At 37.7% G+C, this 27,723-nt stretch overlaps 2 protein-coding genes across 5 annotated transcripts in view; one reads left to right on the top strand and one right to left on the bottom strand.

Annotated features, from left to right (window-relative positions):
* Nucleotides 1–27,723, bottom strand: part of BLOC1S6 (biogenesis of lysosomal organelles complex 1 subunit 6) — a 102,099-nt gene that overhangs the window by 41,015 nt on the left and 33,361 nt on the right. The window contains exons 1-2 of one of the 2 annotated variants that reach the window (XM_074366061.1): nucleotides 2,481–2,718; nucleotides 879–2,372 (exon numbers count right to left, since the gene is read on the bottom strand). The gene's annotated coding sequence lies outside the window, so the exon portion shown is untranslated. Of the gene's footprint in view, nucleotides 1–878; nucleotides 2,373–2,480; nucleotides 2,719–27,723 lie in introns of those variants that run through there. The other variant, XM_074366060.1, reaches the window with a different exon arrangement.
* The window catches only part of SLC30A4 (solute carrier family 30 member 4), a 32,023-nt gene continuing 6,990 nt past the window's right edge, over nucleotides 2,691–27,723 (top strand). Inside the window, exons 1-6 of one of the 3 annotated variants that reach the window (XM_074366058.1) lie at nucleotides 2,691–2,801; nucleotides 3,332–3,836; nucleotides 12,057–12,203; nucleotides 25,237–25,390; nucleotides 26,617–26,818; nucleotides 27,538–27,643. In XM_074366058.1, the coding sequence (XP_074222159.1) occupies nucleotides 3,446–3,836; nucleotides 12,057–12,203; nucleotides 25,237–25,390; nucleotides 26,617–26,818; nucleotides 27,538–27,643 (1,000 nt within the window). In that variant the 5' untranslated portion in view covers nucleotides 2,691–2,801; nucleotides 3,332–3,445. Of the gene's footprint in view, nucleotides 2,802–2,908; nucleotides 3,222–3,331; nucleotides 3,837–12,056; nucleotides 12,204–14,194; nucleotides 22,672–25,236; nucleotides 25,391–26,616; nucleotides 26,819–27,537; nucleotides 27,644–27,723 lie in introns of those variants that run through there. The other 2 variants (XM_074366057.1, XM_074366059.1) reach the window with 2 other exon arrangements.

Below are 27,723 nucleotides of genomic sequence, written 5' to 3'. Positions count from 1 at the left end.
AGAAACTGAAGCATGAAGAAGTTAAATAGTTCACAGAGATTATATGACACTTAATGGTGAAGCCAGGACTCATATACAAGCAGTCTGACTCCAAGACCTATGCTTTGAATCACTACCTTCTTCAGAGTGATGTTGTAAGGATTAAATGAGCTAAGGTAAATCAGGTCCCTTGCAAAATGCCTGGCACATAAACAAGTCTTAAGTAAATGTTAACTGTAGTATTATTTTTAGCACTGTCATTTGTTCCAAGAGCTATTGGGGCCAGAAAACAGGTTTTGACACAGGATATTTTGTGTCTCTTCCAGTAAACTGCCCCAAGATACGGGTCGTGCAAATGAACTGACAGGCCTCTGCTATTACCTAAACAATCTGTGCATTATGGGTTACCTGGTTAAAAGAAATGCTAAATGGTTGGCAAGACTTGTTCCATTTGCCCACACGAAAAAGCTCTTCATACTACAGCTAGGAAGTATGAAGTCTTTTATAAAAGAATGGCATATTGAGCTAGCAGAATTGCAGGCAGTACTCAGATTATAAATGAGTTATGTTTCAAAAGTTTGCCTATTGTTATAAACTCTGAATACGTACACATAAGGTTGAAAATGGTGGTTACATTCCAAGACTATTCACAGAAGTCTATTTAGTAAGCCCATTTTAAAGTTCAATGATAGAACTCCTGCCACTAGCCTAAGGCAGGCCTAGGAACAAGAGCCCGTGAGATAAAATAATAAGTGTCTTTCCTGGTACAAAGGAAAGATGATATAGAGTATATTAGTTATCTATTGCTGCATAACAAATTACCCCGTAACTTACTGTATTAAAATAATAAACATTTATTACTTCACAGTCTCTGTGTGGGTGATCTGGGAGTGGCTTACCTGGGTGGTTCTGCTCAGGATCTCTCACGAGGTTTCAGTCAGCATTACCCAGGCTGCAGTCACCTGAAGGCTCTCCTGGGGCTGGAGGATCCACTTATAATATGAGTCACTCATCTGGCTGTTGGCAGGAGGCCTCAGTCCCTCATCACACAGGCCTTTCCATGGGTCTGCTTGAGTTCCTCACGATGTGGTAGCTCTGACTTCCCCCAGTACCAGTGATCCAAGAGTGAGAACAAGAAGGCAGCTGCAGTGCCTTTTATGACCTCGTCTTATAAGTCACACACTGATACTTCTGCCATATTCTGTTCATTATGGACCACAAGCTATTCATTAAGAGCAGCCCACATTCAATGGGAGGGGGAATTAAGCTCTACCTACTGATGGGAAGCATATCACAGAATTTAAGGATGTATCTTAAAAGCACCCTGTAGTTTTTGTTGTCCTCTCATTACTCTCCCTAGGTACTCAGCATACAAAAGAGTAAAATTAAATTGGGGTGCAGAACTACATCTTTTCCTGACAAAGTTCACTGTAAATACCCCCCAAAAAATCCATGCGCTTGCCTCATCTTGTTTTGAAAACATCTATCCTCATTCCTTAAATGGAATCTTATGTGCAAAATCTATACTAAATAGTGACTGCATTCTTGAAATATTTGCTTTATTGATTTCCATCTCTCATTAGTAGAATTTTAGGCAATGTAACAAACTAAAGGTAAAAACAACAAATAAACTATTCCCAAACTGAGTGGATTAAGTTATTTGGGATTAAGGAAGCAACCTTCAGGAAACTTCCTCCATTATCCTGGTTATTGAATATTCTGGGTCTAGGGAACTATGGGATCTCTGATCCAGGTTTCCTAACCTGACTCCCAGGGCTCCAGCTCTGCAGGAATATTGTGGGTATTAAAAAGAGAAGGACTGCCCTGGATCCCAAAAGCAGCTGGTGCTCTTGCACCAGAGGCATGCGAAAGATTCTAAAGTGTCATCTGCATTCAGAAGAAAATGATGTTTTCGTATGACATTTTATTTTATTTTTTTATAACTTGAAATTTGGTAATTCATGTAGACTGCTGTCAAAACATACACTTACAAACACTGGATAAGTGGGAATTTGCACTGCAATTCAACTCCAAGTAGGAGCTAGGGGCTTGACCTATGAGTTCTTCTAAAAGTGTTGGTGTTTTCAATCTTATTTGAGTTTTAACCCCATTTGACATATGATAAAGGCTAATGAATTTAAGGAAATACATATGCTCACAGAACTTTGCATGTAATTTTAAGTCCTCCGAATCTCCTAAAACCCATCCAGAGAATCACCTGAGAAGGGGTTGGTGGGGCTTACTGTCATTTCATTTTGTCATGAAAATTTAGATGTAAATTAGAAGCTACTAAAAACTTAATTCTTTTTATTTCTTTTTAAAAAGAACCAACAGCCAGTATAGAGACCTCTACTAGATTCTCTGGGCTTGGGTTTAATCCATATTGTAAATACCTAGGAGGCAAAAGGAACGTGGCAGTGAGCACACAGAGGACAACATATATTTGCAGGAAAACAATAGTAAATACAAAGCAGGACACGGAACTGCTGACGACCACAAACCTTGCCCTCTACAACTTGACTGTGCAGTGAATTTTGCCAACTTGCCAGAGAAGCAGCAACTCGAGGAGAAAAAAGCTACTCGGTTTCCCACTTCGCAAGAAAGCGCTAGCTCGTTTTCTGCCGAGCATCTGCAACCAAGATCTCAACCCAAGAGCCTCGAGGCCCTCCTTCGCTGCAGCGAACTCCCGGCAGCAACGCCCAGCCCCGTGTGGGCGGGACCGCTGGAATCTACCCACTTAGCCCGAGGACCCCAGCTCCATCCGCTCAAGCCTCCCAGCCTCGGGAAGTGGAAGGGCCGCGTCGGAGGCTGGGGCTTCTCGTGTGAGTGCCCCCTCGGCGGAGGCGGGCAGACGAGGACGCACCCAGGCGCCCGGCGCGGAGCAGGGCGGCGCGGAGCAGGGCGACGCGGCGCGCGCCCCTGCCCCGCCCCTCGTGGGCGCCCCAGCCCGGCGCCGCCGGCCTGCGTGTCCTCGCGCCCACCCCTCCCTCGCGCGCCTCGCCCGCGGCCGCTCGGGCGCACGCGCGCGGCCTCGCGCAGGGCGGGGACAGGCGGCGGCTCACGGCGCCCGGCCCCGAACCTGTCAGACCTGGGCAGACGGCCTGGAGCTGCGGGCGCCGCGGGCGCCGCGGGAGCGAGGACGGCCCCGCTCCTCCGCGGTCCCGGGCCGAGCTGTGCGAGGCGGCCCCGCCGAGCCGGCCGAGGGCGGGGAGATGAGCGGCGGCCCCGCGGCTGCGCCCCAGGTAGAGCGCTGCCCCCTTTCGGAGCCCCGGCGCCCCCGCCGCACGGGGCTTCGGGACTCGCGGGCTCGGTTGGGGCGCCTTTAATCGATAATGTGTTTCGTTTTCCGCAGGATGGGGAGGGACGCGCGGCAGGGCCACCGGGAACTGGCGCTCGGGTGAAGTAGGAGCCGCCGGCCGGCTGCCTGCACCGAGCGGTTCGGCGCCGCGGCCGCTCAGCCTCTGCCATGGCCGGATCCGGCGCGTGGAAGCGCCTCAAATCTCTGCTGAGGAAGGATGATGCGCCGCTGTTTTTAAATGACACCAGCGCCTTTGACTTCTCTGACGAGGTGGGGGACGAGGGTCTTTCTCGGTTTAACAAACTTCGAGTTGTGGTGGCCGATGATGGTGCTGAAACCCCGGAAAGGCCTGTTAACGGGGCGCACCCGGCCCTCCAGGCCGACGATGATTCCTTGCTGGACCAGGACTTACCTTTGACCAACAGTCAGCTGAGTTTGAAGGTGGACCCCTGTGACAACTGCAGCAAACAGAGAGAGTTGCTGAAGCAGAGAAAGGTGAAAACCAGATTGACCATTGCTGCCGTTCTTTACTTGCTTTTCATGATTGGAGAACTCGTAGGTGAGTTGTGTTGCCAACTCACTTTCCATTTACCTTGCCTGGAGGGTCTTTGTCACTTGATTTGGGGTTTAAACTTTCTTTTCAGGACTTGTTATTTAGCAAGGTACTGATCTGGTGATGTAAAAGGCCACACGGTTCCAAAGTGCAGATCAACCTAGGTACAACATAAACTTCCAGAGATAACTTTGACTTTTTGATCTAGTGCTCCAAACACTGTGTCATCTCCTATAAAACTAGGGACATTATCTCCATTGTATATCATGTAACATCCTCTTTAAAAAATAAATCTGATAAAAGACCAAGTTAATTTTTGCAAAGTTTAAAATAGTAAATGATTCTAAAATTGCAGAATCATGAAATTTTACAGTGTAACCCTTACTGAACACCTGCTCCACCTTTTTTTCCCCCACACACAAGAAATCCAAGGGCCCAAAGGTTAAATAAGCTGTGAGGACTTATTAGGTGGGTAGTTGAAGAGTCCCACGGTCTTTATTTTTTTCCTCTACATTTGACTTAAGTGGTCTTACTATTTCCTTTTGTATTTATAGCCAAGAGATTTGCAAAATTAAATACTACCAGCTAACCTCAAAGTTTTTCATTGGAAGGATTTGAAAGCCAGAGGGCTCCCCCAGGTTTCATGAACTTGGTTTTATCTTTCATTTTTTAAATTATTCAAGTTAATACATTCTTACTATAAAATACATTCATAGTTTAGAGATTAATTTCACAGCCACATTAGTGTAACCGCTAACTTCTCTTCGTGACAATTTACAAGGTGACATTAAAGTAGGGAGATTATTCTCCAGTGTTGTCTCTTAATGATGAACCATGGTGAGAACAGAGGTGACAGTCCAGATTTAAGATGCTGTCTGGAGGTTATGTACAGGAAAATCATATACATTTCCTACTTCATTACGTACCACTCCTCCCCAGTGATCACTTCAGCCATGCTGGCCGCCTTTCTCCCTATGACTCACAAAGCTCTCTTTCTGCCCATAAAGCCTTCATACTGGTCCCTGTACCTCAGTGGCTTTCAAACTTTTTTGACCTCACTATAGTAAGAAATACAGAACATTATGACCCATGTAAACATGCATAATGTACCTATGTATGTGTGTACATCCACCTACAGATAGGTCTAAATATAACTGAAACAAAAGTTTCATTTCATGGGATGTGTTCTACTGTTTTTTACAATTATGGTCTCAGCCCACTTAATTGATTTCATGGTTCACAAGCCTGCAGTTTGAAAAACTGCTTTACATAGACTGCCTTTTCCCAAATCTTCTCTTGGCTGGTTTCTTGTCATTCATGTCTCATCTCAAAAGATACCTCTTAGAGACCTTTCTGACTGCCTAAAGTTAACCTTTCTTCTCCCGTGTTCTCTCCCCAACTTTAAAAGCCTTCAGCTTCTGAGATGACCTTCGTTGCATATTTGCTTAATATTAGCTTCCACTGAAATATAAGCTGAATTACCAGCACCTAGCACAATGACTAGCACAGAGTAAACACTTAAAAAATTTTTGTTTGGTTTGTTCTTGTTAGAGAATTATAAATGCTTAAGCTGCCTAACTACCTCCTCCCCCCTCAAAAAGAAAAATAAGAAAAAAAAATGCTTAAGCTATAAAGAAATAAAAGACGAGTGAAGCTGTGACCAGATAAGGCATGGTCTCAGCAGACTAAGATTCAATGATTTGCCCAAATTCACACAGCTCGAATATTGACTCGTTTGACTTAGTGATTCTTGGAGTTAATATTTAATATTTGAAGTTAAAATCACATTAATTAAAATTTCCCCCTTAAAATTAATCTAGAGTTTACACCTATAAAAATTACTAAGATATAACTGTCCTGACTTAAGATTTTTGAAATCTCCTGTTTGGTAAATGATGTTTTGTGAAAGCTACAATAAGTATTTCCTTTTGAACACTAACTTCATTTTCAGATATGAAAATCTTTTGTTAAACAATATAGAGATGTTGGTACTTAGGATAGGCATTAACAATATTATTCAGAATGTTACATTGAGTTAAATTACAGCATTTGTTAAAGTGTGTCAAAAGTTCTTAGAAATAAAGCATCTTATGTAGGAAGTATGGAGTAATTTTTTTAAATGAAATAATTTAAAAATCTGAAGGAGGAGACTTGATTTTGAATCTTGGGTTTGCTCAAAGACCACAGGCAAGGTCTATTCTTCTTTCCATTGAACAATTATTTTTTGAATGCTTAACATATGCCAGGCACTGTGCAGTGGTGCTCTGGATATACAGTGGATAACAAAATTATTATGATCCCTACTATCTAAAACATTTAATCTAATGTTTGAAGGATATTATATCCTTCTGTAATGAAGGACACAAATGTTAAACAAACACGCAAGTAAATTTAAAATGCAGATGGTCTTAAGTGCTGTGAAAAAAAAAGAACAAGATACTATAGGACATAGTAACCAGTAGGATATGGTTTATGTATGAGCCAGGTACAGTTAAACCAAAAAAAGATTAGTAGGAGTTACTCAAGCAAAGGGAATGGAGAAGTTTTCCAAGCAAAGAGAAAGGAAGTTCAAAAGTACTAAAACCTTCAAGTCTTTAAAAGGACCTAAAAAGAAATCCAGTTTGGCCAGAAGATAGCAAGCAGGAGGGCAAGAGGCAAGGGGACCAGATCAGGGAGGTCCTTATAGACCATATTAAATGAGTCTAGTCTTTTAATTCTAAGTACAACTGGGAAGCCAGTGAAGGCTTTTAAGTGGAGATTGACATGATAGGATTTATCTTTTTAAAAGATTACTCTGACTCTTATATGCAGAATGGATTGGAGGGTACGGGAATGGAAGCAAGCAAATTTTTGCAGAAGTCCAGACAAGAAATGACTATGACTTGAACTAGAATGGTTGGAGAAAAATGTATTCATTGAGAAACATTATAGAGATAACAGTGACAAAATTGGCTAATGGTTTGGAGGTGAGAGTTGGTAGGAGAAAAGTATCAGGAATGATTCTGAAGTTTCTCACCTAGGCAGCTGAGCATATGGAAATGTATGTCATTTATGAGGCAGGGAGAAAATACAGAGCAGGATTTTTGGGGGTGTTTTTTTTTTAATTGAAGTATAGTTGATTTACAATGTTGTGTTAGTTTCAGGTGTACCCAAGTGATTCAGTTATACATATACACACGTATTCTTTTTCAGATTCTTTTCCATTATAGGTTATTATAAGAGATTGAATATAGTTCCCTGTGCCATACAGTAGGTCCTTGTTGTTTATCTATTTTATATATAGCAGTGTGTATAAATTAACCCCAAACTTCTAATTTATCCCTCCCCCCCACCTTTCCCCTTTGGTAACCATAGTTTGCCCTCTATTTCTGTGAGTCTATTTCTGGTTTGTAAATAAGTTCATTTGTATCATTTTTTTTTTTGGTTCCACATATAAGTGATATCGTATGTTTGTCCTTCTCTATCTAACTTACTTCACTTAATATTATAATCTCTAGGCCTATCCATGTTGCTGCAAATGGCATTATTTTATTCTTTTTTATGGCTGAGTAATGTTTTTTATGGCTGAGGTATATATATACCACATCTTCTTTATCCAGTCATCTATCAATGGACATTTAGATTGCTTCCATTTCTTGGCTATTTTAAGTAGTGCTGCTGTAAGCATTGGGGTGCATGTACCTTTAACAGTTATAGTTTTATCCAGATATATACCCAGGAGTGGGATTGCTGGATCATATGATAACTCTATTTTTAGTTTTTTAAGGAACCTCCTTATTCTCCATAGTGGCTGAACCGATTTACATTCTCACCAACAGTGTAGGAGGGTTCCTTTTTCTCCACACCCTCTCCAGCATTTATTATTTGTAGACTTTTTAATGATGGCCATTCTGACCGGTGTGAGGTGATACTTCATGGTAGTTTTGATTTCCATTTCTCTAATAATTAGTGATATTGAGCATCTTTTGATGTGTCTGTTGGCCATCTGTATGTATGTCTTCTTTGGAGAAATGTCTGTTTGGGTCTTCTGCCTATTTTTTTGATTGGGTTATTTGTTTTTGTTTTTGATATTAAGCTGTATGAACTGTTTGTATATTTTAGAAATTAATCCCTTGTTGATCTCATTGTTTGCAAATATTTTCTCCCATTCTGTAGGTTGTCTTTTCATTTTGTTTATGGTTTCCTTTGCTGTGCTTTTAAGTTTAATCAGGTCCCATTTGCTTACTTTTGCTTTTATTTCCATTATTGTAGGAGATGGATCAAAAATAATATTGCTGCAATTTATGTCAAAGAGTGTTCTGCCTATGTTTTCCTCTAGGAGTTTTAGAGTATCTGGTCTTACATTTAAGTCTTTAATGCATTTTTAGAGTTTCATTTTTAGGTGTTAGATATTATTCTAATTTCATTCTTACATGTAGCTGTCCAGTTTTCCTAGCATCACTTATTGAAGAGACTGTCTTTTCTCCATTGTATATTCTTACCTCCTTTGTTATAGATTAATTGACCATAAGAGCATGGGTTTATTTCTGGGCTTTCTGTCCTGTTCCATTGATCTATGTGTCTGTTTTTGTGCCGCTACCATACTGTCTTGATTACTGTAGCTTTGTAGTATAGTCTGAAGTCAGGGAGTGTGATTCCTTCAGCGCTGTTCTTCTTTCTCAAGATTGTTTTGGCTATTCAGGGTCTTTTGTGTTTCCATATGAATTTTAAAAAAATTTGTTCCAGCTCTGTGAAAAATGCCATTGGTGATTTGATAGGGATTGCATTGAATCTGTATATTGCCTTGGGTAGTATGGCCATTTTAATCATACTGATTCTTCTGATCCAAGAACATGGTATTATCTTCCCATCTGTGGCAACAGAGCAGGATTTAAGAATGGGTTCAAAGGTTGTTTTATACTTGTTAAGTATCATATGTATGTGAAATAGCCAAGTAAAGAGGTCTAGTGAGCTGTTATATATAAGTCTATAGTTCAGAAGAGGGGTCAGGATAGAGTGAGATACAGTATGTAACACCATAGGAATGGAAAAAGTATCTAGAGAGCCCAAGTCTTGAGGAACTACAACTTTAGAAGTCAGGCAGAAGGCAAACAGGTATCCCAGAATTCAAAAGAGTATTTTAAAGTGGAAATAAATAAGTTGAAGCTGCTGAGAGGTCTAATAAGATAAGAACTAAAATATCCTTTGGATTTAGTAACAGTTATTCACTGCTTTAACAACTGCATTTTACTGGGAATGAAAAATCTTGAAGAATGAATGCAGACTTCCAGGTAAAGATGGCAAATGAACTTATGCTTCTAGTAGTACTCTCTTAAACTACAACAAAGGGATTTTAAAATATATGTATATATCTGTATATACATACAGATATTATATATCCATATCACATATGGATAATGTATGTACACATATATGTGAATGTGTGTATGTATCACCACACAGATGGGGAAAACTGGAGAGGAGACAACAGCAATACAAACTAGAAAAGAATCAGATGAGGGAGGTAACTGGTTTAACACTCCCAAGAAAGCCAATTCCTGTAAACGAGCGGTAGGGGAAGCCAAGAACCAATCCAGTGTACACTGATGCATCAGAGACACCTAGATAACTTACTAAAACACAGATGGCTGGACCAGAGTTTCTAATTAAGTAGGTCTGGGGTAGAGTCTGAGAATTTCCATTTCTAACAAGTTCTCAGGACATGCTGACTCTGCTGACCCTGAGGATCACAATTGAGAACTGCACTAGAGAACCCTAAGTAGACTCAGAACTGGTTGTACCAGGTACCCCTGTAAGTGTGGGTAAAGAGGAAGGCTAAGATAAGGAAAGCTCATTAAAACCTATGTAAGAGCCAGTCAGATATAATAGTATAATAACAGACTATGTATCCACAGAGATAAAAGATCATGAATCCATAAAACAAGAACAGGCTAATTTTTAAAAGAAATTCAGAGTAGAGAAGGGAGCTTTTGAATAATAAAAACATAATTTTTTAAAATTCCAAGTACATTAGAAGATGAATTAAGGTAATATCTCACAGAACAGAGCAAAAAGATAAGAGGATAATGGGAGAAAAAAGGCAAGAAAATTAGTATGTTAGTTCAAACTCCAAATAATAGGAATTTTAGGAATAGAGAGAGCAGAAGGAAAGAAGTTATTAGCAACATAGTTTAAGAAATGTATGTCCCCAGAACCAAAGGGTATACAATTTCAGATAGAAGGAGTCAACAAAATCCCAAATTGGGTGAAAATAAACCCACACCAAGGTACATCGCTGTAAAATTTCAGAACACAGGGAACACACTTATTGCTTCTGGCAGATGCATTGGTAAACAATTGCCTCTGATTATTTTTTGACACTCACTGGAGTTTGCACCAGGGCCAAGCTCCAATTCAAAGCCAATAAAAAGAGCCTTGCAAGTTTAATCTCCCAGGGAACCACCGGACAGGTCAAATAATGACAATTCGCTGGCATTGGGGCTTTTAAGGAGCTCAAGCCCCATCCTATCCCTTGCAGTGGCTTGCCAGGCTGAGGTTTTCACTGTGATTGCTGCTTGTTAGTTTTTAAAGCTACAGTAGAACTGAAGAGGAGGAGATTGGTATAAGGCAAGTTAAAATTTCACTGAGCTCAGATTCTTACCAAGATTCAGCTGTTTTTCTTGAATAAATGCTACCTATATCAGCCTTTGGCTAATTTCCAGAATTTTGAAAACACTAATTTGGACAATTTTTGTCTATGTTCTCATGGCTTTCATGGAGGAGATGACTTTCAGAGGTCCTTACTCTGAAAGTCATCTCTTTTTTTTTTTTTTTTTGGCTGGTGATCACCAACATGTGGCTCTTTAAATTTAGGTTAACTAAAATTAAATAAATTCAATTCCTTAGTTGCACTAGCCGTATTTCATATTCTCAAAAGCCACATGTGACTAGTGGCTACTCCATTGGACAGCACAGATAGAACATTTCCATCATCTCAGTTTTATTGGACAGTGCAGCTTTAAGGTACTGTCCTCATTTTATAGATGAGTAAACTGAAGCTCAAAAATGGTAAGTAACTTGCTAAGAGTCTCTGATATTTCAAAGCCACCAAGCCTGTGTTTTCTCTCAGTAACTTCCAGCTTTCTCATGTCAGGGAATACAATGCAAAATGACGTTTGTATAGAGCACACTGGAGTAAATGGCTGTAACCACAAGATCACCAGCCCCAGTTCTTCTGCTGCCCTTGGCTCTGCACACCCATCCCAGGAATAGGGGACTCAGTGGCTCAGCACACTTCTGTGTCACAACATCCTGATCATGAAGTTCTGCTATATGTTATAACAGTAATTCTCAGTGTGGTTCCAAGGCCGGAAGCATCAGCATCACCTGGGAACATGTTAGAAATAGGAATTCTCAGGCCCCATCCAGACCTTACTGAATAAGAAATTTGGGGAGTGGGGTCAAGAAGTCTGTAGTTTGACAAACCTTCCAGGTGATTCTGATACACATAAAAGTTTGAATACTCTGTATTATATTATAAAAACTTATTCAATGGATGGTGATAGGAAAATTGGTTGACAGTAATGGAAATACATATATAAAGTACATAAATATAAATATACATATATACACATACACACCCAAATTATGAAATGTATTATGTACACTATTATTATATACCAGAAAACCAGTATAAAAATTGTACTTCTAAATACCATCTTTTATCCCTCTATTAGGAGACATTGCTGTTTATATCTAAGAGAATTGGGTTAATTTTTATCTTCTGTTTTGAACTAATGAACATTTTATGAATTTCTTCAGTTTAATTTTATGTTCAAACCCTCCCAAACAAGTGAATACCTACCTTTATTCAGATTTATTATAATATTATAATATTTAGATATGATACTATAATTTCACTGTCTAATAGTAGACTTAGTACGTTGAGTAAAAACTGCAGTGCTAAAACACAAAATTTCTCTTTGTGTTAGCCCCCAATTTAGAGGTTCTGAATTAAGGCCATTGACTCCTCCAAGAATCTATTCCTAGAAATTTACCTTCCTACTGGAAAAATAATATGCATATTTAATATTTTGCATAAAACTTCAGGATACCTTGATTTAATTGCAATAGAGTAAGTATTTAATTAGAAGTTCATGTTTTGTAGGATGTTGCATATCTTTGGTTTGATTGCTTATACTTATTATTTTAATTAACTTAGTCCTTTCTTCTCATCCTTACTCTAAGGTGGATACATTGCAAATAGCCTAGCAATCATGACAGATGCACTTCATATGTTAACTGACCTAAGTGCCATCATACTGACCCTGCTTGCTTTGTGGCTGTCTTCAAAATCACCAACCAAAAGATTCACCTTTGGATTTCACCGCTTAGGTAGGTAATTGGGCATTTCTTTTGGTTTATAAAATTTTATGGTAAAATCACAATGAACTATAACCTTTGATTATCTGAAATCTTTCTGGTGATAGCCCTGTTTGAACAAAGTAAATGAAAATGGATGAAAAAGATTTATTCAGATATGTATCTTCCAGGGTGCATTCAGTCCAGTCAGCTAAGTAGTTCACACATGTAAAATTTTATGATAATCATTAATCTTTAAATGTTGTTCCTTATGTCCTGAAGATGTTGTCAGAAAAAAGTTTACCTTCAGTTTATTGAACGAGGCAAAACCATATAGATTTAATTTGTTAGTGAGCATTAGCTTCTTTCTTTCACTTCAGGTATTGTAACTAAGCTAGTGCAGCCCAAATTTTAAGCATTACTATAATGTGTGTAACATACCGGCTGGCTGACCTTCATTGTGACCATGGTATCAACATAACTGTAAATGCTAACAAAGATTCTTTGCTTGACCAAACTTTTGTCCACCTCCTGAACCTTCCCCCAGGCCCATCTGTGTACGTCCTTGTAAAATCTAATTTTAGCAAGAACCTTGCTAAGCTAATTTAACAGAGCCCCTACTCTCAGTATCTTACGGGTTATCCCCAGGTGATATCTCATCACCCAGGCCTATCTTCAGCAAGACTTCTGATAGGTCAGTTTAGCCAGACTACTACTTACCCCTGATATTTCCTGTTAGTAATTATCCATCCACTGACTCTCACCTGCTCTTTGGCTCTAAATTCCCACACGCTGTGCAGTTTTCAGAGTCGAGCCCAAACTCTTTCCCCCACTGCAAAATTCCATTGCGGTGGTCCCTATACCTATCTTAATAGCTTCTCCTGTCCTGTCTTTAATAAAGTCTTCTTTACCATGTTTTAACAAGTGTCATTGGATTTTTTTTCTTTAACAATACACATACATTTTTATTTCCCTATTTTGAACAAATATTAATATTTAATTAAGAGAGATTAAAATCATACGTTGTTGTCTACACAACTCCTCTCTGCTGTTACTGTTTCTTTTTTATTTTTTTACCTATTTTAAAAATACTTATAAAACAATTACCTGAATTAGTGCCATATGACCAGATGTCATTTGCTTAGAACCCAAAATTTGACATTTAGGTAGCTTCAGCAAAACCTGTCTTAAGGAACCAGAATTAATATCTTGTAGTTTTATTTTGTAGAGACACTGACACTCTTGGCTTGTATATCAATCAGTTCTTCCCCTTCTTTGTTACTTTTTAGGCTAATCTTAACTCAACATCTAGGTCTTCTAAAATTTAGTAGCTGGCTCTTTTAGTGTAAAACCTGACATTGTGCCTGAATAGCTTTATTCCAAGTAGCTATCCAGGTCATCAGTTTGGGAAATTTTCTGACGTCCCCACCCCTCAGCACCCTCAGTTGCTGTACAAGAGAAGTGAAGCCCTGAGTGAGGTCTTTCTAGTATTTGTCAAGTTACTGCATATTGCAAATTGCATTTGGTTGTGTTGTGAAAGAGACCCCACTGCTGGCTGACACGTTATACATTCATTTGTTTACTGATTGCCTTGGGGTTTTTTAACAACTTCAAAATTTTTTCAAACATTAATTTTTTTGTGATTTAAACACCTGAAATTTCAGATCAAAACTCAAACATAGCATCATGGGATGGGGATTTCTACCTTCTAACATTATTTGAGAGAGTGCATTCATTTAGTCCTATGGTTCTTAACCTCTTTTAGGTTATAGAGCCCTTTGGAATTCTAATGAAAACAACGGAATTCTCCCCCAGAAACATGCAATAACAGAACATAGAAAGTTCTACATATGGCAAGAACTCGTAATCATGAAAATTCTATTAAATACTAACCTACTTAGTGTTTACCTAGATAGTCATAGATAACAAGCACTATGAAAAGATGGTAGAAAATAGAACTGAGTGGTGCTGTTATATCTCTGCAAGTTTCTGTAGAAAGTCAAACTTTCCCCTCTCCTTAAAAGTACTAGTTCAAGATGGTGGACCAGAGATCAGCATCAGTGGATCCGAGCGTCCGTTGGGAGATACCAAATACAAATACCAAAACAACAAAGAGAAGCACATGGTTGGGTCACCAATAAACAAGAAATTTCCAGAAATTTCTGGAAGTTGGAAAGTCGATGAGAGTGGGTTGAAGGAAGAAAGAAGCCAAAAAGCTGCAGCCCAGAGAATGCTGGGGTAGGAATGGATCAGCCCAGCGGATCTCCAAAGAAGACTCAGGGACAGACATGAACAAAAATGAGTACGGGGGCTGAAAACAAGATAAACTGAATGACTAAATGGGAAGCTGCTCCCACGGGTCCACTATGTCCCTCCCTTACGTCCCACCTCCACCTCCACCTCCACTCATGTAGTCTGCATTTTCTCCCATGTAAAACACCAGATGGTTCTTCTAGAAAGAAGTTGAACAAAATGTTTGGAGAAAGCTGAGGCTTATAATGTGAATGATGATGCTCCAAAAGAAATCTCTTTTGTGCTAGAATTCAGGGTTCTGCAGCCTTAGAGTTTGGTTCCCCATGTACTCACACTAAAGTAATAACACTTGTCTTAATCTGCCCTGCCCTACACCCCTTACAGTAACCATTTTTAATAGTTGTGGCTTATCCTTCCAGCATTTCCTTTTTGTGCAGGATAGTTTCCCTATCCATCTACCCTAAATATGAATGGATAACCAAGGATTTTTCAGGAAGTGAGAAAAAACCAGCAGCATGAAAGTAAGAAAGTTTTTTTTAAAAACTCACAAAAATTTGTCCTCTGGAAAGAGAGATAACTTATAGAAAAGAAGAAAATTATCTTATTAATTAACTCAGAATAATAAAGCAGTAAAACATTTTGGAAAAGAAACGTACAGAAAAAGCTCTTTGAAGTTGAAATATTACTGAAATTTTAAAAATTTTGTTTTCAGTAAAAGGACTAGAAAATATAATCAAGAAGGTCTCCCAGAATATAAAACAAAAAAATAAAAAACAGCAATAAAAAGTTTAAAACTATAAAAGATCAATCTGGGAGGTCCAAAGTTGTACTATTAAGAATCTCAGAAAAAGAGACTTAAAAAATAAAAGGGGAGGATATAGTTCAGTGGTAGTGTGTGCACATTAACACACACGAGGTCCTGGGTTCAATCCCCAGTGCCTCCATTAAATAAATAAACAAACCTAATCCCCCCTCCACAAAAAGTTTTTTTTTTTTTTTTAAATAAAAGGGAGTGATTGCTGAAGGGGTAAAGAGTTTCTTTTGAGGGGTGATGAGCATGTTCTGGAATTAGACAGTGGTGAATGTTGCACAGCCTTTGCATATACTAAAAGCCACTGAATTGTCCACTTCAGAATTGTTAAAATGATGAACTTTATGTTATTTGAATTTTAATTCATCTAAAAAATTAAAGGAAGAGAATTAAGATACAAACAGGTAAGTGTTTTCCAGAGCTAAGGAGAGAGTCATGCCCTCACACTAGAAGGGCCTTTTGAGGTTCTTCTTTTTCTTCTTTGTATTCCAAAATCTTATGAGGATATGTCTAGGTAAGAACTTATTCACTTATTCTGCTCTTTCTAGTAATGGTGGGAATAAAGGAAGAAAAATTTATGATAATTTGGGGAGGATTAAAAAGACAACAAAGTGGGGAGAGATTATAACTCAGTGGGAGAGTGGGTGCTTAGCATGCATGAGATCCTGGGCTCAATCCTCAATACCTCCATTAAAAAGTAAGTAAAGAAAGAAAACAAATTACCCCTCCAAAACACAACAAAAAAGGTAATAAAGTAAAAAATAAAAATTAGTAAATAAAAAATTAACAAATAACAAAGATAGGTAGACTTGAATAAAGCTATAAACCAAAGCGCTGGCTGTCCTTGTGTTCCACAGAATACCACTGCTTCATGAGTACTCTCTAAATTCTGTAGAGGAAGGTATGTTTACATTGGACACATTTAGATAGTGTACCTCTTATGACCTCTAATACCAAGACTTGAGGATTCAAGTCCTCAAGAACATTGCAGAAGGAATCCCCCTAAGAAACTTCTTGTTTGTTACTGTGTTGTTGAACTTTGTTCCTCCTCCTCCTCCCCCTCCTCCTCCTCCTCCTCCTCCGTTTTTGTTTTACGGCATGGGTGGTAGGACAAGGGTTGGTTTTTACTTTGTTGATTTATTTTGTAAATATGTAAAACACGTCACAAAAGTTAAAAATTATCTTCTAAAAAAAAGATTCATTCAGAGAAGCCTTGCTTTCATCCTGTCCCCTCCAACCCATCCTCCCACCCCACTCCTTATTAGCAACCATTTTAACTAGTTTTTGGCCTATCCTGCCAGCATTTCCTTTTGAAAGTTTAAACAAATACATATATGTTCACAGCCAGCTCCCTGCCACACTTTCCTATGCAAAGGCAGCACACTGGAGGTGTGTGTCTGTGAGTGATAGTGAGATAGTAGTAGTGTCATTCCCTAAATTTATTTTCTTTTTGTTTTCTCATAACACTCTATACATGCCTAATAGCATTTATCATATTTTTATAGATACTCTTATGAAACAGTGTCTCCTTTGAGACCATGAATCAAGTAGGAACAGGAACGGATAATATTAAACTCTATGGGTCTGGCGCTAATCGGTGCTGTATAAGAGATTATTAATCGAATTGTTGCATATTCAGGCTGAGTAAATAAGGATATAAAAACTATGAAACAGATAACTTAGTATTGCTCACAATCCTCAAATCATTTGTGTTTGGGGTAAATTAAACCAATTTCCAAACTGGGATTAGGAGTATTTTTGAAATTTTGGGACAAAAGTATTTGAGACTTGAAAACATTTACCTGTAATTCTGAAACTGGCCATGTTCACAGCTATAAAAATTTGTGTGATCTATAATGTAGCTGGGTGGTACAGCCTGGCTTATAGGTCCTTTTGACTAATTAAGAAATCAGTCAGAAAGGAATTTCTCCTTCCCTGTCTCAGCCAGGGGCTGGTCCTTTTTATTTTGGTACTTAACCATTTTTTAAGAATTGATGGTCAATTTGTCTTCGGTTCAAATCTGAGATCTGCAGTTTTACTAGCTACATGACCTTTTGGAGACTGATATAATTGAAAGTGTGGGTTTCTGCTATAAAATTGGGATGATAATACTCGTATTGCAGAATTATTAAAAAAAGACATAAGGTAAGGTGGTGTAAGTGCCTAACATGGTAGCTGGCACACAGTAAATTCTCAGTAAAAGTTAGTTTCTGTCTTCTTTTCCTTCCCTTTTAAGGTGTCATCTATTCCACACTTCTCATGTCTCTCAGAATGCTCCATGCTCTGAAACTGCCTGCCTTCTCTTATCAGAATTCTCATTCTCTCAGCAAAACTCTCTCAGCTAGGTAGTAGGAGAAAAGGAAGATGATTCACCCTCATGATTAAACAACAAGTTTTAAAGATGTGCTTTTTAACTCAGGTATTTGGTAATGTTTTAGGCAATATAATAAAATTTATTTCAGCAAAAAATCACTCAAGTCAAGATGAGAAAAAGGTAGTTTTAGATTTGTGGGGTAAGCCCAACTGGCTGTCCCAGGAGCCAATTCCATTCTGTTGGTACCTTCCTTTCTTCCATGTGAACTCACAGAGTGTGTAAAATCACTGAGGTTTTTTTTTTTCTTTTCTTCCTTTATTATGTTACAGTGCGCTATAATGGCAGCTCTTTTGGGAAGAGGGAGAGCAGGGTAGGAACCAGATGTGAGTTATTTTTAAATGCCTGGATTTATTTGACTGTGGATATGTCATCTTATTCTGGAAGTTAATAAAACTTGGAACTTAATGAAACCACACTGTCGGAGAATCTCACAAATCCTTAGGAGAAGTAGCACTGTCTCTCAGACAGAGGGGACGTGCTTTCTGAAGAGAACAGTCCAATCCCTTGCTTTCTATGATTATCCTTCTCTGTGGATTATGAGTGTGATTGACTTTATATAGAGAGAGCTTTTCTTCCAGTTCTTGGGCTGAAAAGTCTGCATGGACTAGGTAAAGATAGTGATCATGTGAAGGGACTGTAGTGAGCAGGGTTTTCTGTATTTGAAATAAAAAGCAAGATTTTACTTTGGTGGTGCATGTCATCATCCTAGGTTAATGGCAGGAATCTTTTGTAGCAGTGTGTCGTTCTCCAGAGCAGACACCTTGGCAGACTCGTGTAGAGGATGGTTGTCCTGAGGCAGCTAAATGGTTATAATACTAACTCTACATAGTTTGTTATTTTCCCCCTGATACCTACTAAAGGAGCAGAACATATTGAGCTAAAAAATCTCTTCCCCCATACAAGCAGCCAAAAAAAAAATCCTCTTCTCCCAAGTGATTCATTTTAACTACCTCCTCCCACCCCTGACAAGAGTTATGTCTATTAGTTATATTCACATCCTAGAATTAATTCATATCACATGAACAGCTGTGGGAAAAGAATAGACACATGCTAGAATTGGGAGTTTTAACGAGGCAGGAGCAAAACAGTGAGATGGGCAACATTGGATAGCCAAAGTCAGCTTGAGAGCACTGAGCACCGTGGGTGTGGGGCGGAGGGAGTGGTAAGAAGGCAGGAAATAGGAGGTAATTTAGAGCAGGAGGTGAGAGGATCTGAAGACAAACTTTGCAGTTTAGCTTGGCATTCTGGTGGCAACAGCGGGCCACTGAAATCCTGTATGATGTCTTTATCCTGAGCACAGCAGAGTTGTCTGTGAATGAGTTGAAACACAAGTACTAGTTGGGAAGTCCCAGGCAAATCCAGCACAGCCCACCGATTTTCCCTTTTCCTTCCTGTCTGCTGTCAGAAGAATGTGGAAAAAAGAAATAGCCTGAACTTCAGATGTTTGCTGTGTAAGTTCCTTGAGGCAATAGAAAGACAAGTGTTACATAATTTAAGGGAAATACACATTATTGGCATTACAGTTAGCAAAGATAACAGTTACGATAGGCCAGTACAGCTAGACAGCACTCATAAAACAGTAAATATGCTTGGGCTGAGTGTGGTTTACATAGCTAAAGTGGATTGTTACTCATTCACCAAATAGGTGCTCAGTAGTTACCTACTGAATGACTGAGTAATAGTATAGGGTGGGGAGGCAGGCAGTAAACATGTTCACAAACACAACATAGTCATAAATCATATTAACTGCTAAGAAGAAAAAGAATAAGGTTCTATGGTGGAGAACGACAGAGAATGACAGTGAAGGGCTCAGTGTTTTTCACATGAACCTTGAAAACCTCCAGTTTTGGCAATGTACAGATGTGTTAAAATGTACAGTAAACATTTTTCATATTTTATAGTACTATCAAAACTTGATAATCATCTGTGTTTTAACCCATTTAATTTTTGCTCTATTTATTAGCCATTCAAATCAAAACTGTTTATTCTCTGTATGTGAAATTCAGGGCATATTTTGATCTTAATTGGCTCATTGACTATAAATATTTGTTTATATTTAAGCTGAATGAAAAGACCCAACTGATGTAATAATAAAAAACACATAATCATTCATTTCACTCCATCCTCCAATGTTAGAGTTCAGCCAGGTGGAGAGAGATAAATTTTTGTGTGTAGGATAAAGTAGCAAAATATGTTAGAACTACTATTAAAATGGTTTTCTAGAATTTCCATAAAAATCTCTTTTAAGAGTTTTTCATTTATGCTAAATTTCCACTTAGTCAAGTTTATCTAAAGTGTATGGAATAGTAACTTTCACAGAAATCTAGGGTTTCAATTGTGAAAGTTCCTGAGTCTCCTTTAGAAAATGAAAAATCCACGTTACACACTCCTTTTGTCTTGAAAAACTTTATTGTATGTTTCGTGACCGGATACCAACCCTGGGAAGCAGGGCATAATGAGAAGATTGGAGCAAGTCATAATTCGGTTGTTGACTGAAAGCTTCCTTCTCTCTTAAACGTTGTGGGGGGAAAAAAATCTTGCCTATATTTATCTGCATTCCATCATGTTAAAAATACTATGAAAAGAATTTTAAACACTGCTTAGTCCTATTCATGGTATTTCATCAAAGTTTAATTTATTCACAATGAAAGAACTTTTTGTTCATTTTATCAGAATGATCACATGACTAGTTAGGATTTTTAGCTATACAATATTACTGTGCCTTATACTTCTCCACTGTAAATCTCAGCCTTAAAAGTCTACTTAAAATTTTGTTTCTTTTTTTTCCTTTGCATTTATCAGTATTCTGTCTAGAAGACATCTTGACAGGTGATTAGAGAAAAAAAAATAATAGATGAAATGTCTTTGCTTTTCACCAAGGGAACTATTCCTATTAATTGCTAAATAAGGTATATCTTTGATAGCAGTATCCTAATATGTCATTTTGGGAATTTCTAGGAATCAGCTGAATTCAGTTACTCTTAACTATGGGCAGGCATTAGGATCCCTTTTGTGCTACTCATGTAGGTGAAAACCGTGTCTTGGAAAACTGAGTTTTCAGCTGCAGGAGCCTAGGGCCTTCTAACCGTGGGAATCTGCCTTGTCAAAGAACTTTGTTTATGCTTTACTTTGATTTTCATTTTACTTTATTTTGAATGTGGTTTTTGCCTTATATGAGAGATCATAAAAAGATAATTTTCAGTGTTTAGGAAAATTATCACTGGGATGTGGGGGTTGCCAGATTTCAGACACACATTCTCTTCTCTCTCTCTCTCTCTCTCTCAAACACACACACGTGCATGCACACAGGATGCCAGCATGTCTGAAATATTGCATGGGACATACATAAGTATAAATGAAAAATTATTTGTTGTTCATCTGAAATGCAAATTTAACTGGGCTTCCAGTATTTTGTCTGGCAGACCCACTAGGGTAACAGTGTAACTTACCTAAACCAGGACACTTTTGAGAGTGAAATGGGGCACTTTCAATAATTATTCGAGGATAACAGGCATAAAATGGAACTGTCTGGGAAAACTGGAAAGTATGGTTAACCTAATTATATAAGATTTTGAAGGAATTTTTAATTATTGGTTTTAGACTTTCGTAAGCAATCACATCTCTGTGTCATTAAATTGTATAGCTGTGAATCTTTTTTGTTGTTGTTAAGATACTGGGGAATGAACCCAGGACCTCATGCATGCTAAGCATGTGCTCTACCACTTAGCTATACTTACCCTAGCTGTGAATCTTTATAAACTGTACTGTTTTATAATTTCATATTAAAAATTCGATTAAGGCTCCTTCAAAACTATGGAGACCTATTTGCTAGCTAGCTTCAACCTTAACACGTGGTTAAAGTTCTCTTTTTTTTTTTATAGAAGAGTTTGAGAAGGATTAATATTTTTTAAACACTAATTTTAGAGAGAATTAAAGTTCTCTTTGTGAGTAAAAGGAATCTACCATTAGTACACGAGATTTTAGTTTTAAATGTTTTAATTATTCTTTATTTATATGTCTTTTGCCATCAGCAGTTATAACTTAAGGCAAGAAATTCCATGTGTTTTCTGTCTTACATTTGACTTAATTCTTTTCTTTTAACTATTTATTTATTGGTTTTTTTTAGATTTAGTAAATAACCTGCTATTCATATTTAGCTTAACCTTCTTACCTGTAATAAATAGGCTTTCATCTTCCCTTTCTCATGCTAACTTCATTCTACAGATTGATCCATAAATGTATGAGTACATGCTACCTGCCAGCCTTTCTACTGAGTGCTACAGTAAATGTGACATGAATTGTAACTTGGTCATATCCTCAAGGGACTTAGAGTGTGGACTTGATATGGTAGTCTCTCCAGAGCTTTGTATATTTCACTTGGTCTTTTCTCTACCTTCTTCAGGCCTGTCTTCTTCAAAGTGTGGTAATTGGTATGTCAGGAATAGGTGAATCATAGTTTTGAATAGGAGTTGTATTTTTTTGTCTTATTCCAACATCTATTCTGTAGATGCACAGAATTTTATTCAAGTCTTGGCTGCATTAATGGGATGTCTTCGGGAAACAGCTTATTACTGCCAGAAAATTTTTCTGTGTTGTAATTTATGAGCTGGAATAAAACTGTATCAAAGTCCAATACACTTAGCCTGAAACCTTCGAGCAATGAGTTGACCCAGATAATAATTTTCCAGATTGTTTTAACTTGTAGCACTTAACAGGGTTAAATCCAGTTTCTCTAAAGGAAAAAAATTTATCTTTTTCTTGCTTTTATTGTTTTGAGTGTCAACACTAGTTTTATATAATAATGTTAGTTAATTATTTTAAAATGTACTTTACATTGTCCTATTTTTGGTTATTTTGAAAGGATATAAAATTATTTCTACTCACATATAAAAGCATATATGGTGCAAAATCATCCCTGTCTCTTAGCCACGCATTCTCCCCATAATCACTTTTTAAATCAGTATTTTGTATATTCTTCTAGAGTTTGCAGGTGCAGATCATTATTTATATATTCTCTTTTTTCTTTTCACACAAATGCTAACATACCATATATACTATTGTGTACTTTTCTTTTTTCACATAATACTGTATTTTAGAGATTCCTATCAGAACATAGCCTTATGCTTTTTTATAGCTGCATAGTATTCCATATTATAAGGCCCCTACTAAACACTTTGTTTTCGATTGTTTGCTGTTATGTACAATGCTTTATGAAGAGCTTCACAACATATCTCTTTTTTGCACATATGCAGCTCAATTGGCATGAGTATGTATATCATTCCTGGAAGAGGAATTGCTGGGTCAAAGTGTATTTATGAATACTTACATGCCTTAAAAAATGTGTTTGTTTCTGTTTAGTCTAAAGGTACATGTTTTTGTGGTAAAAACTTAAAACATCTCAAATGTTACCAAAAAGAATAAAGTGGAAAATAAATTCCCCACGCTCTTAGTCTCATTTCCCAGTTGTAATAGTTTGTCTTTTATTTTCCTTTTAAAATTTAATTTTAAAAATTTTAATTAAATTCTTTTAAATTGAAGAATAGTTGATTTACAGTGTTGTGTTAGTTTCTGATATGCAGCATAGTGATTCAGTTATACATTTATGTATTCTTTTTTAATTTTTTCATTATAGGTTATTATAAGATATTGGATATAGTTCCCTGTGCTATACAGTAGGACCTTGTTGTTTATCTCTTTTATATGTAGTAGTTTGTACCTGCTAATGCCAAACTCCTAAATTATCCCTCCCCTCTTGCCTTTTGGTAATCATAAGTTTTCTACGCCTGTGAGTCTGTTTCTATTTTATAAATAAGTTCATTTGTATCATTTTTTAGATTCCACAGATAAGTGATACCATATGATATTTGTCTTTCTCTGACTTAACTTCACTTAGTACGATAATCTCTAGGTCCATCTATGTTGCTGCAAATGGCATTATTTCATTCTTGTTTATGGCTAAGTAGAATTCCTTTATACACACACACACACACACACACACACACACACACACACACACACACACACACACACATACATCTTCCTTATCTAATCATCTGTCAGTGGACATTTTGTCTTTTTTGTGATTATCAATTTGAATGATTTTTTCCTTTTTTTAAAAATGTAAATGGCTGTATAGTATCCTGTTACATGTCTATACCATGATTTATCCATTAGGTTCCTCACTGGTGGACATTTAAGATGTCACCTTAAATCTTTGATGCTGTATTCTCACAGTGCCCTCATGTACTTCCTTCACTCAAAGCACTTTCACACTGTATTGTAACTGCCATTTCCCACTAAACTACAAACTCTGAGAGGGCAGGGATTAGGTGTTTTATTCACGTTATGTCTCCAGTGGCTAATATCACACTTAGACATATAGCAGGAGCTCAACAAATATTTGCTGAATGAATAAATGACTAAATGAGAAAACAGAAATGGAAAAGACATGGAGAGAAATGGTGAGAAGGCAGGCCAATTAGAATAAATGGTCCTTACTTGGAGGGCATTATGCTAAGTGAAATAAGTCAGACAGAGAAAGACAAATACTGTAAAATATCACATGTGGAATCTAAAAAAATTACAACAAGCTAGTGACTATAACAGAAAAGAAGCAGACTCACAGATGTAGAGAAGGAGCTAGTGGTTACCATTGGGGAGAGGGAAAGGGGAGGGGCAAGATGGGGGTGGAGGATTAAGAGGTACAAACTATCAGGTATAAAATAAGCTACAAGGACGCATTGTACAACGTGGGGAATATAGCCAGTATTTTATAATAATTATAAGTGGAGTATAACCTTTAGAAATTGTGGATCACTATATTGTGTAGCTGTAACATATAATATTGTACATCAACTATACTTCAGTTTTAAAAATATGATATTGTAAAATAAATGAAGTTTAAAAATTTTTTGATACTATAGACAAAGCTACAGTGGAAAAACCTTATAGATATCTTTGCATACATATGGATGCATTTCTATTGGCTAGATTTCTAGAATTAAGGAATATATGCATTTTAAATTTTGATTAGTTTTACTGACTGCTCTCAAGATAGTACTACTTGATACTTCCACCAGTATATCCTTGCTAACTCAAGCTATTGTCAAACTCTTTGATCTTTGCCAATTTAGTAAGGGATAGAAAGGAATCTTATACCTATCTGCATTCCTTGTATTATAATTGATTTTGATAAATTGGCCATTTCTGTTTATTTTCTGTGTACTAATATTTGTGTCCTTTACCCATTTTTCTCATAGGTTGTTCACTTTGTTACTAACTTGTAAGTGTCCTCATCTCTTGGGAAATTAGTCTGTGGTTATGTGTGTTACAAATTTTTCCTCAGTTTTTTCATTTTTTTTTTACCATGTGTTTAGTCTGTAAATATACATAATTTGATCCTTAAGAAATGAGAGGTGGGTGGGAAATGTGGAAGTGAATTAGTGGAGGATCTGAATCAAACTATTAGATACTTTTTAAGTAAGAAAAATAACATGACAAAAATAATATAGTGCTTTTATCTCTATAGAGAAAAGAATATATAAATAAGAGATTGTACAATATTTAGTATGTATGAAGTATAATAACCATGCTGCAAATATATTTACTTTTTATATTTTTCCCTCCAGAGGTTTTGTCAGCTATGATTAGTGTGCTGCTTGTGTACATACTTATGGGATTCCTCCTGTATGAAGCTGTCCAAAGAACTATCCATATGAAATATGAAATAAATGGAGATATAATGCTCATTACCGCAGCTGTTGGAGTTGCAGTTAACGTCATGTAAGTTCTATTTAAAAAAAAAAATTTAATAGGCTTCATTTTTTTTAATAGCAGTTTTAGGTTCACTGTAAAACTGAGCAGAAGGTACACAGATTTCCCACATGTCCCCGGCCCCACACGTGCAGAGGCTCTCCATTCACCGCATCCCCCATCAGGTGGTACGGTTGTTACGAGTGATGCACCTACATTGACGCGTCAGTATCACGCACAGAGTCCCTAGTTCACATACGGTCATTCTTGGTGTTAAACTCATCCTATAAGTTTTGACAAATTTATAATGACATGTGTCCACCACTGTAGTGTCATATACTCTATATTGTTTTCACATTAATACTTCCAAGTACTGTGGACTTAGAGACTATTATATATGCATTCGGTAACATGCAATGATATTTTAGTATATTTTTAAGTTATGTAGTACATGAATTTTTCTTATGAATGTTAATAAAACACTATTGGAATTAGAAGTTCCTTGCTGGTTTACTCAGGTGTGCTGAAGTTTGATTAACAAATAGCACAAAGTTTTTTTTAACTTTTATAATATTTTTATTTTAATGAGATTTTTTTATTTACAAAAACAGGCAGTGGGCCAAATATGGTCTAAAGACCATGGTTTCCAATCCCAGCGCTAGGGTCTTGTGTTTGTACTTAGAGTAAAATCAAAAGCTCTTACCATAGCCTTTTTGGTAAGCTCCTGCGTACCTCTCAGCTCATCTCCTAGCACTCTTGCCACTTTATTCCAGCCACAATAGCTGTCTTGCTCTTTTTAAGCACATAGAGCATATTTTCATCTTAGGGCCTTTGCCCTGGTTTTCCTTCTGCCTAGAACACTCTTCCACCACCGCTTGCTTCCTGACTTCACTCAAGTCTCTGCTCAGACAGAATCTGCGAGAGGCCTCCTCTGACCACTTTCCCCATCACTGTCCATCCCCTTGCAATGCTTTACTTTTCTTCAAAGTATTCACACTGCCTGCCATTACATTATGTATTTATTTGTTAACTCTCTGCCCTCTCTCTGGAACATACGTTCCACAGGGCTAGGGATATGTCTGTCTTACTCACTGTATTGACCCCAACACCTAGAACAGTACCTGATACATAACAGGTGCTCAAATATTTACACAATGACTGAGTCTCATGTTGCCTCTTTTAGCGTCTGATTAGTGACACATATTTTTATCAATAATATTAGGAAGAATAATAATCTTTCCTTTTATTTTTAACAGAATGGGGTTTCTGTTGAACCAGTCTGGTCACCATCACACCCATTCCCACTCCCTGCCTTCAAATTCTCCTTCCACCAGTTCTGGATGTAGACGCAACCACGGGCAGGATAGCCTGGCGGTGAGAGCTGCCTTTGTACATGCCTTGGGGGATTTGGTGCAGAGCGTTGGTGTGCTAATAGCTGCATACATCATACGATTCAAGGTACTGTGATTGCTGATTTTTCTATTTTAAAACACATGTTTAATTTCAACAGTAAAACTAAAGGTGGTTGTCTCGGATCAGTATACTGATACCAATGCCAGTCCTATGCATTTTGCATCATGCAAGCTCACCTGAGCCACTTGAGCCATCAATATTGCTCTTTTGTTAGCACTAAACACAGTAGTATCACCTCACGGGGTAACTTATCAGTTGGCTTTGGTGGTGCCTTTACTGAAGAACCCAATTTTAAGCCTTGTCACTGAACAGCTAGATACTGGATTGTGCACTGGAGTGGAAATGCAGAGATACGGGTTCTAGTCTTGGTCCTGCTGTTGATGCTTTGACCTTGAGCAAGTCTCTCAACTCTAAACTTGAGTTCCCTCCTCTTTAACATGAGAGGCTTAGGCCACATAGATGGCTGGCTGGCTAAAACTCCTTCCTGCTCTGATATTCTGTGGTTCTGGGTGGAAGATTAAGAGAAAGCACAGAGGAAAACAGTAGAACAAATGACTAAACTTTTGGAAATAGGTTTCACAAAGAAAGGCATTTAAACAGTCTAGGAAAGAGTGAAGACATTTCTCAATTGCAGCTATCCAAGTTTTAGAGATATGCTCCAGTTCTGCTAAAGAACAGGGCACAGAGTATGCCTTACTTAGCTTTACAGACCGGTTTTTGTCTGTCTGTATTTAATCACACAATTTTGATCTATCACCTTTCAGCCAGAATACAAGATTGCTGATCCCATCTGTACATACGTATTTTCATTACTTGTGGCTTTTACAACATTTCGCATCATATGGGACACAGTAGTTATAATACTAGAAGGTAAGATCTCGCTAATATCCCCATTGTGGGTTATTACTTCCCTAAATCAGATTGGGACTGGAGGGGATGCTTGAGGGTAG

This window comes from Camelus bactrianus, chromosome 6, assembly GCF_048773025.1.
Source record: "Camelus bactrianus isolate YW-2024 breed Bactrian camel chromosome 6, ASM4877302v1, whole genome shotgun sequence".
Taxonomy (NCBI): domain Eukaryota; kingdom Metazoa; phylum Chordata; class Mammalia; order Artiodactyla; family Camelidae; genus Camelus; species Camelus bactrianus.
Note: the sequence above shows the minus strand (reverse complement) of the source record. Positions and strands in the feature narration are given on the sequence as shown.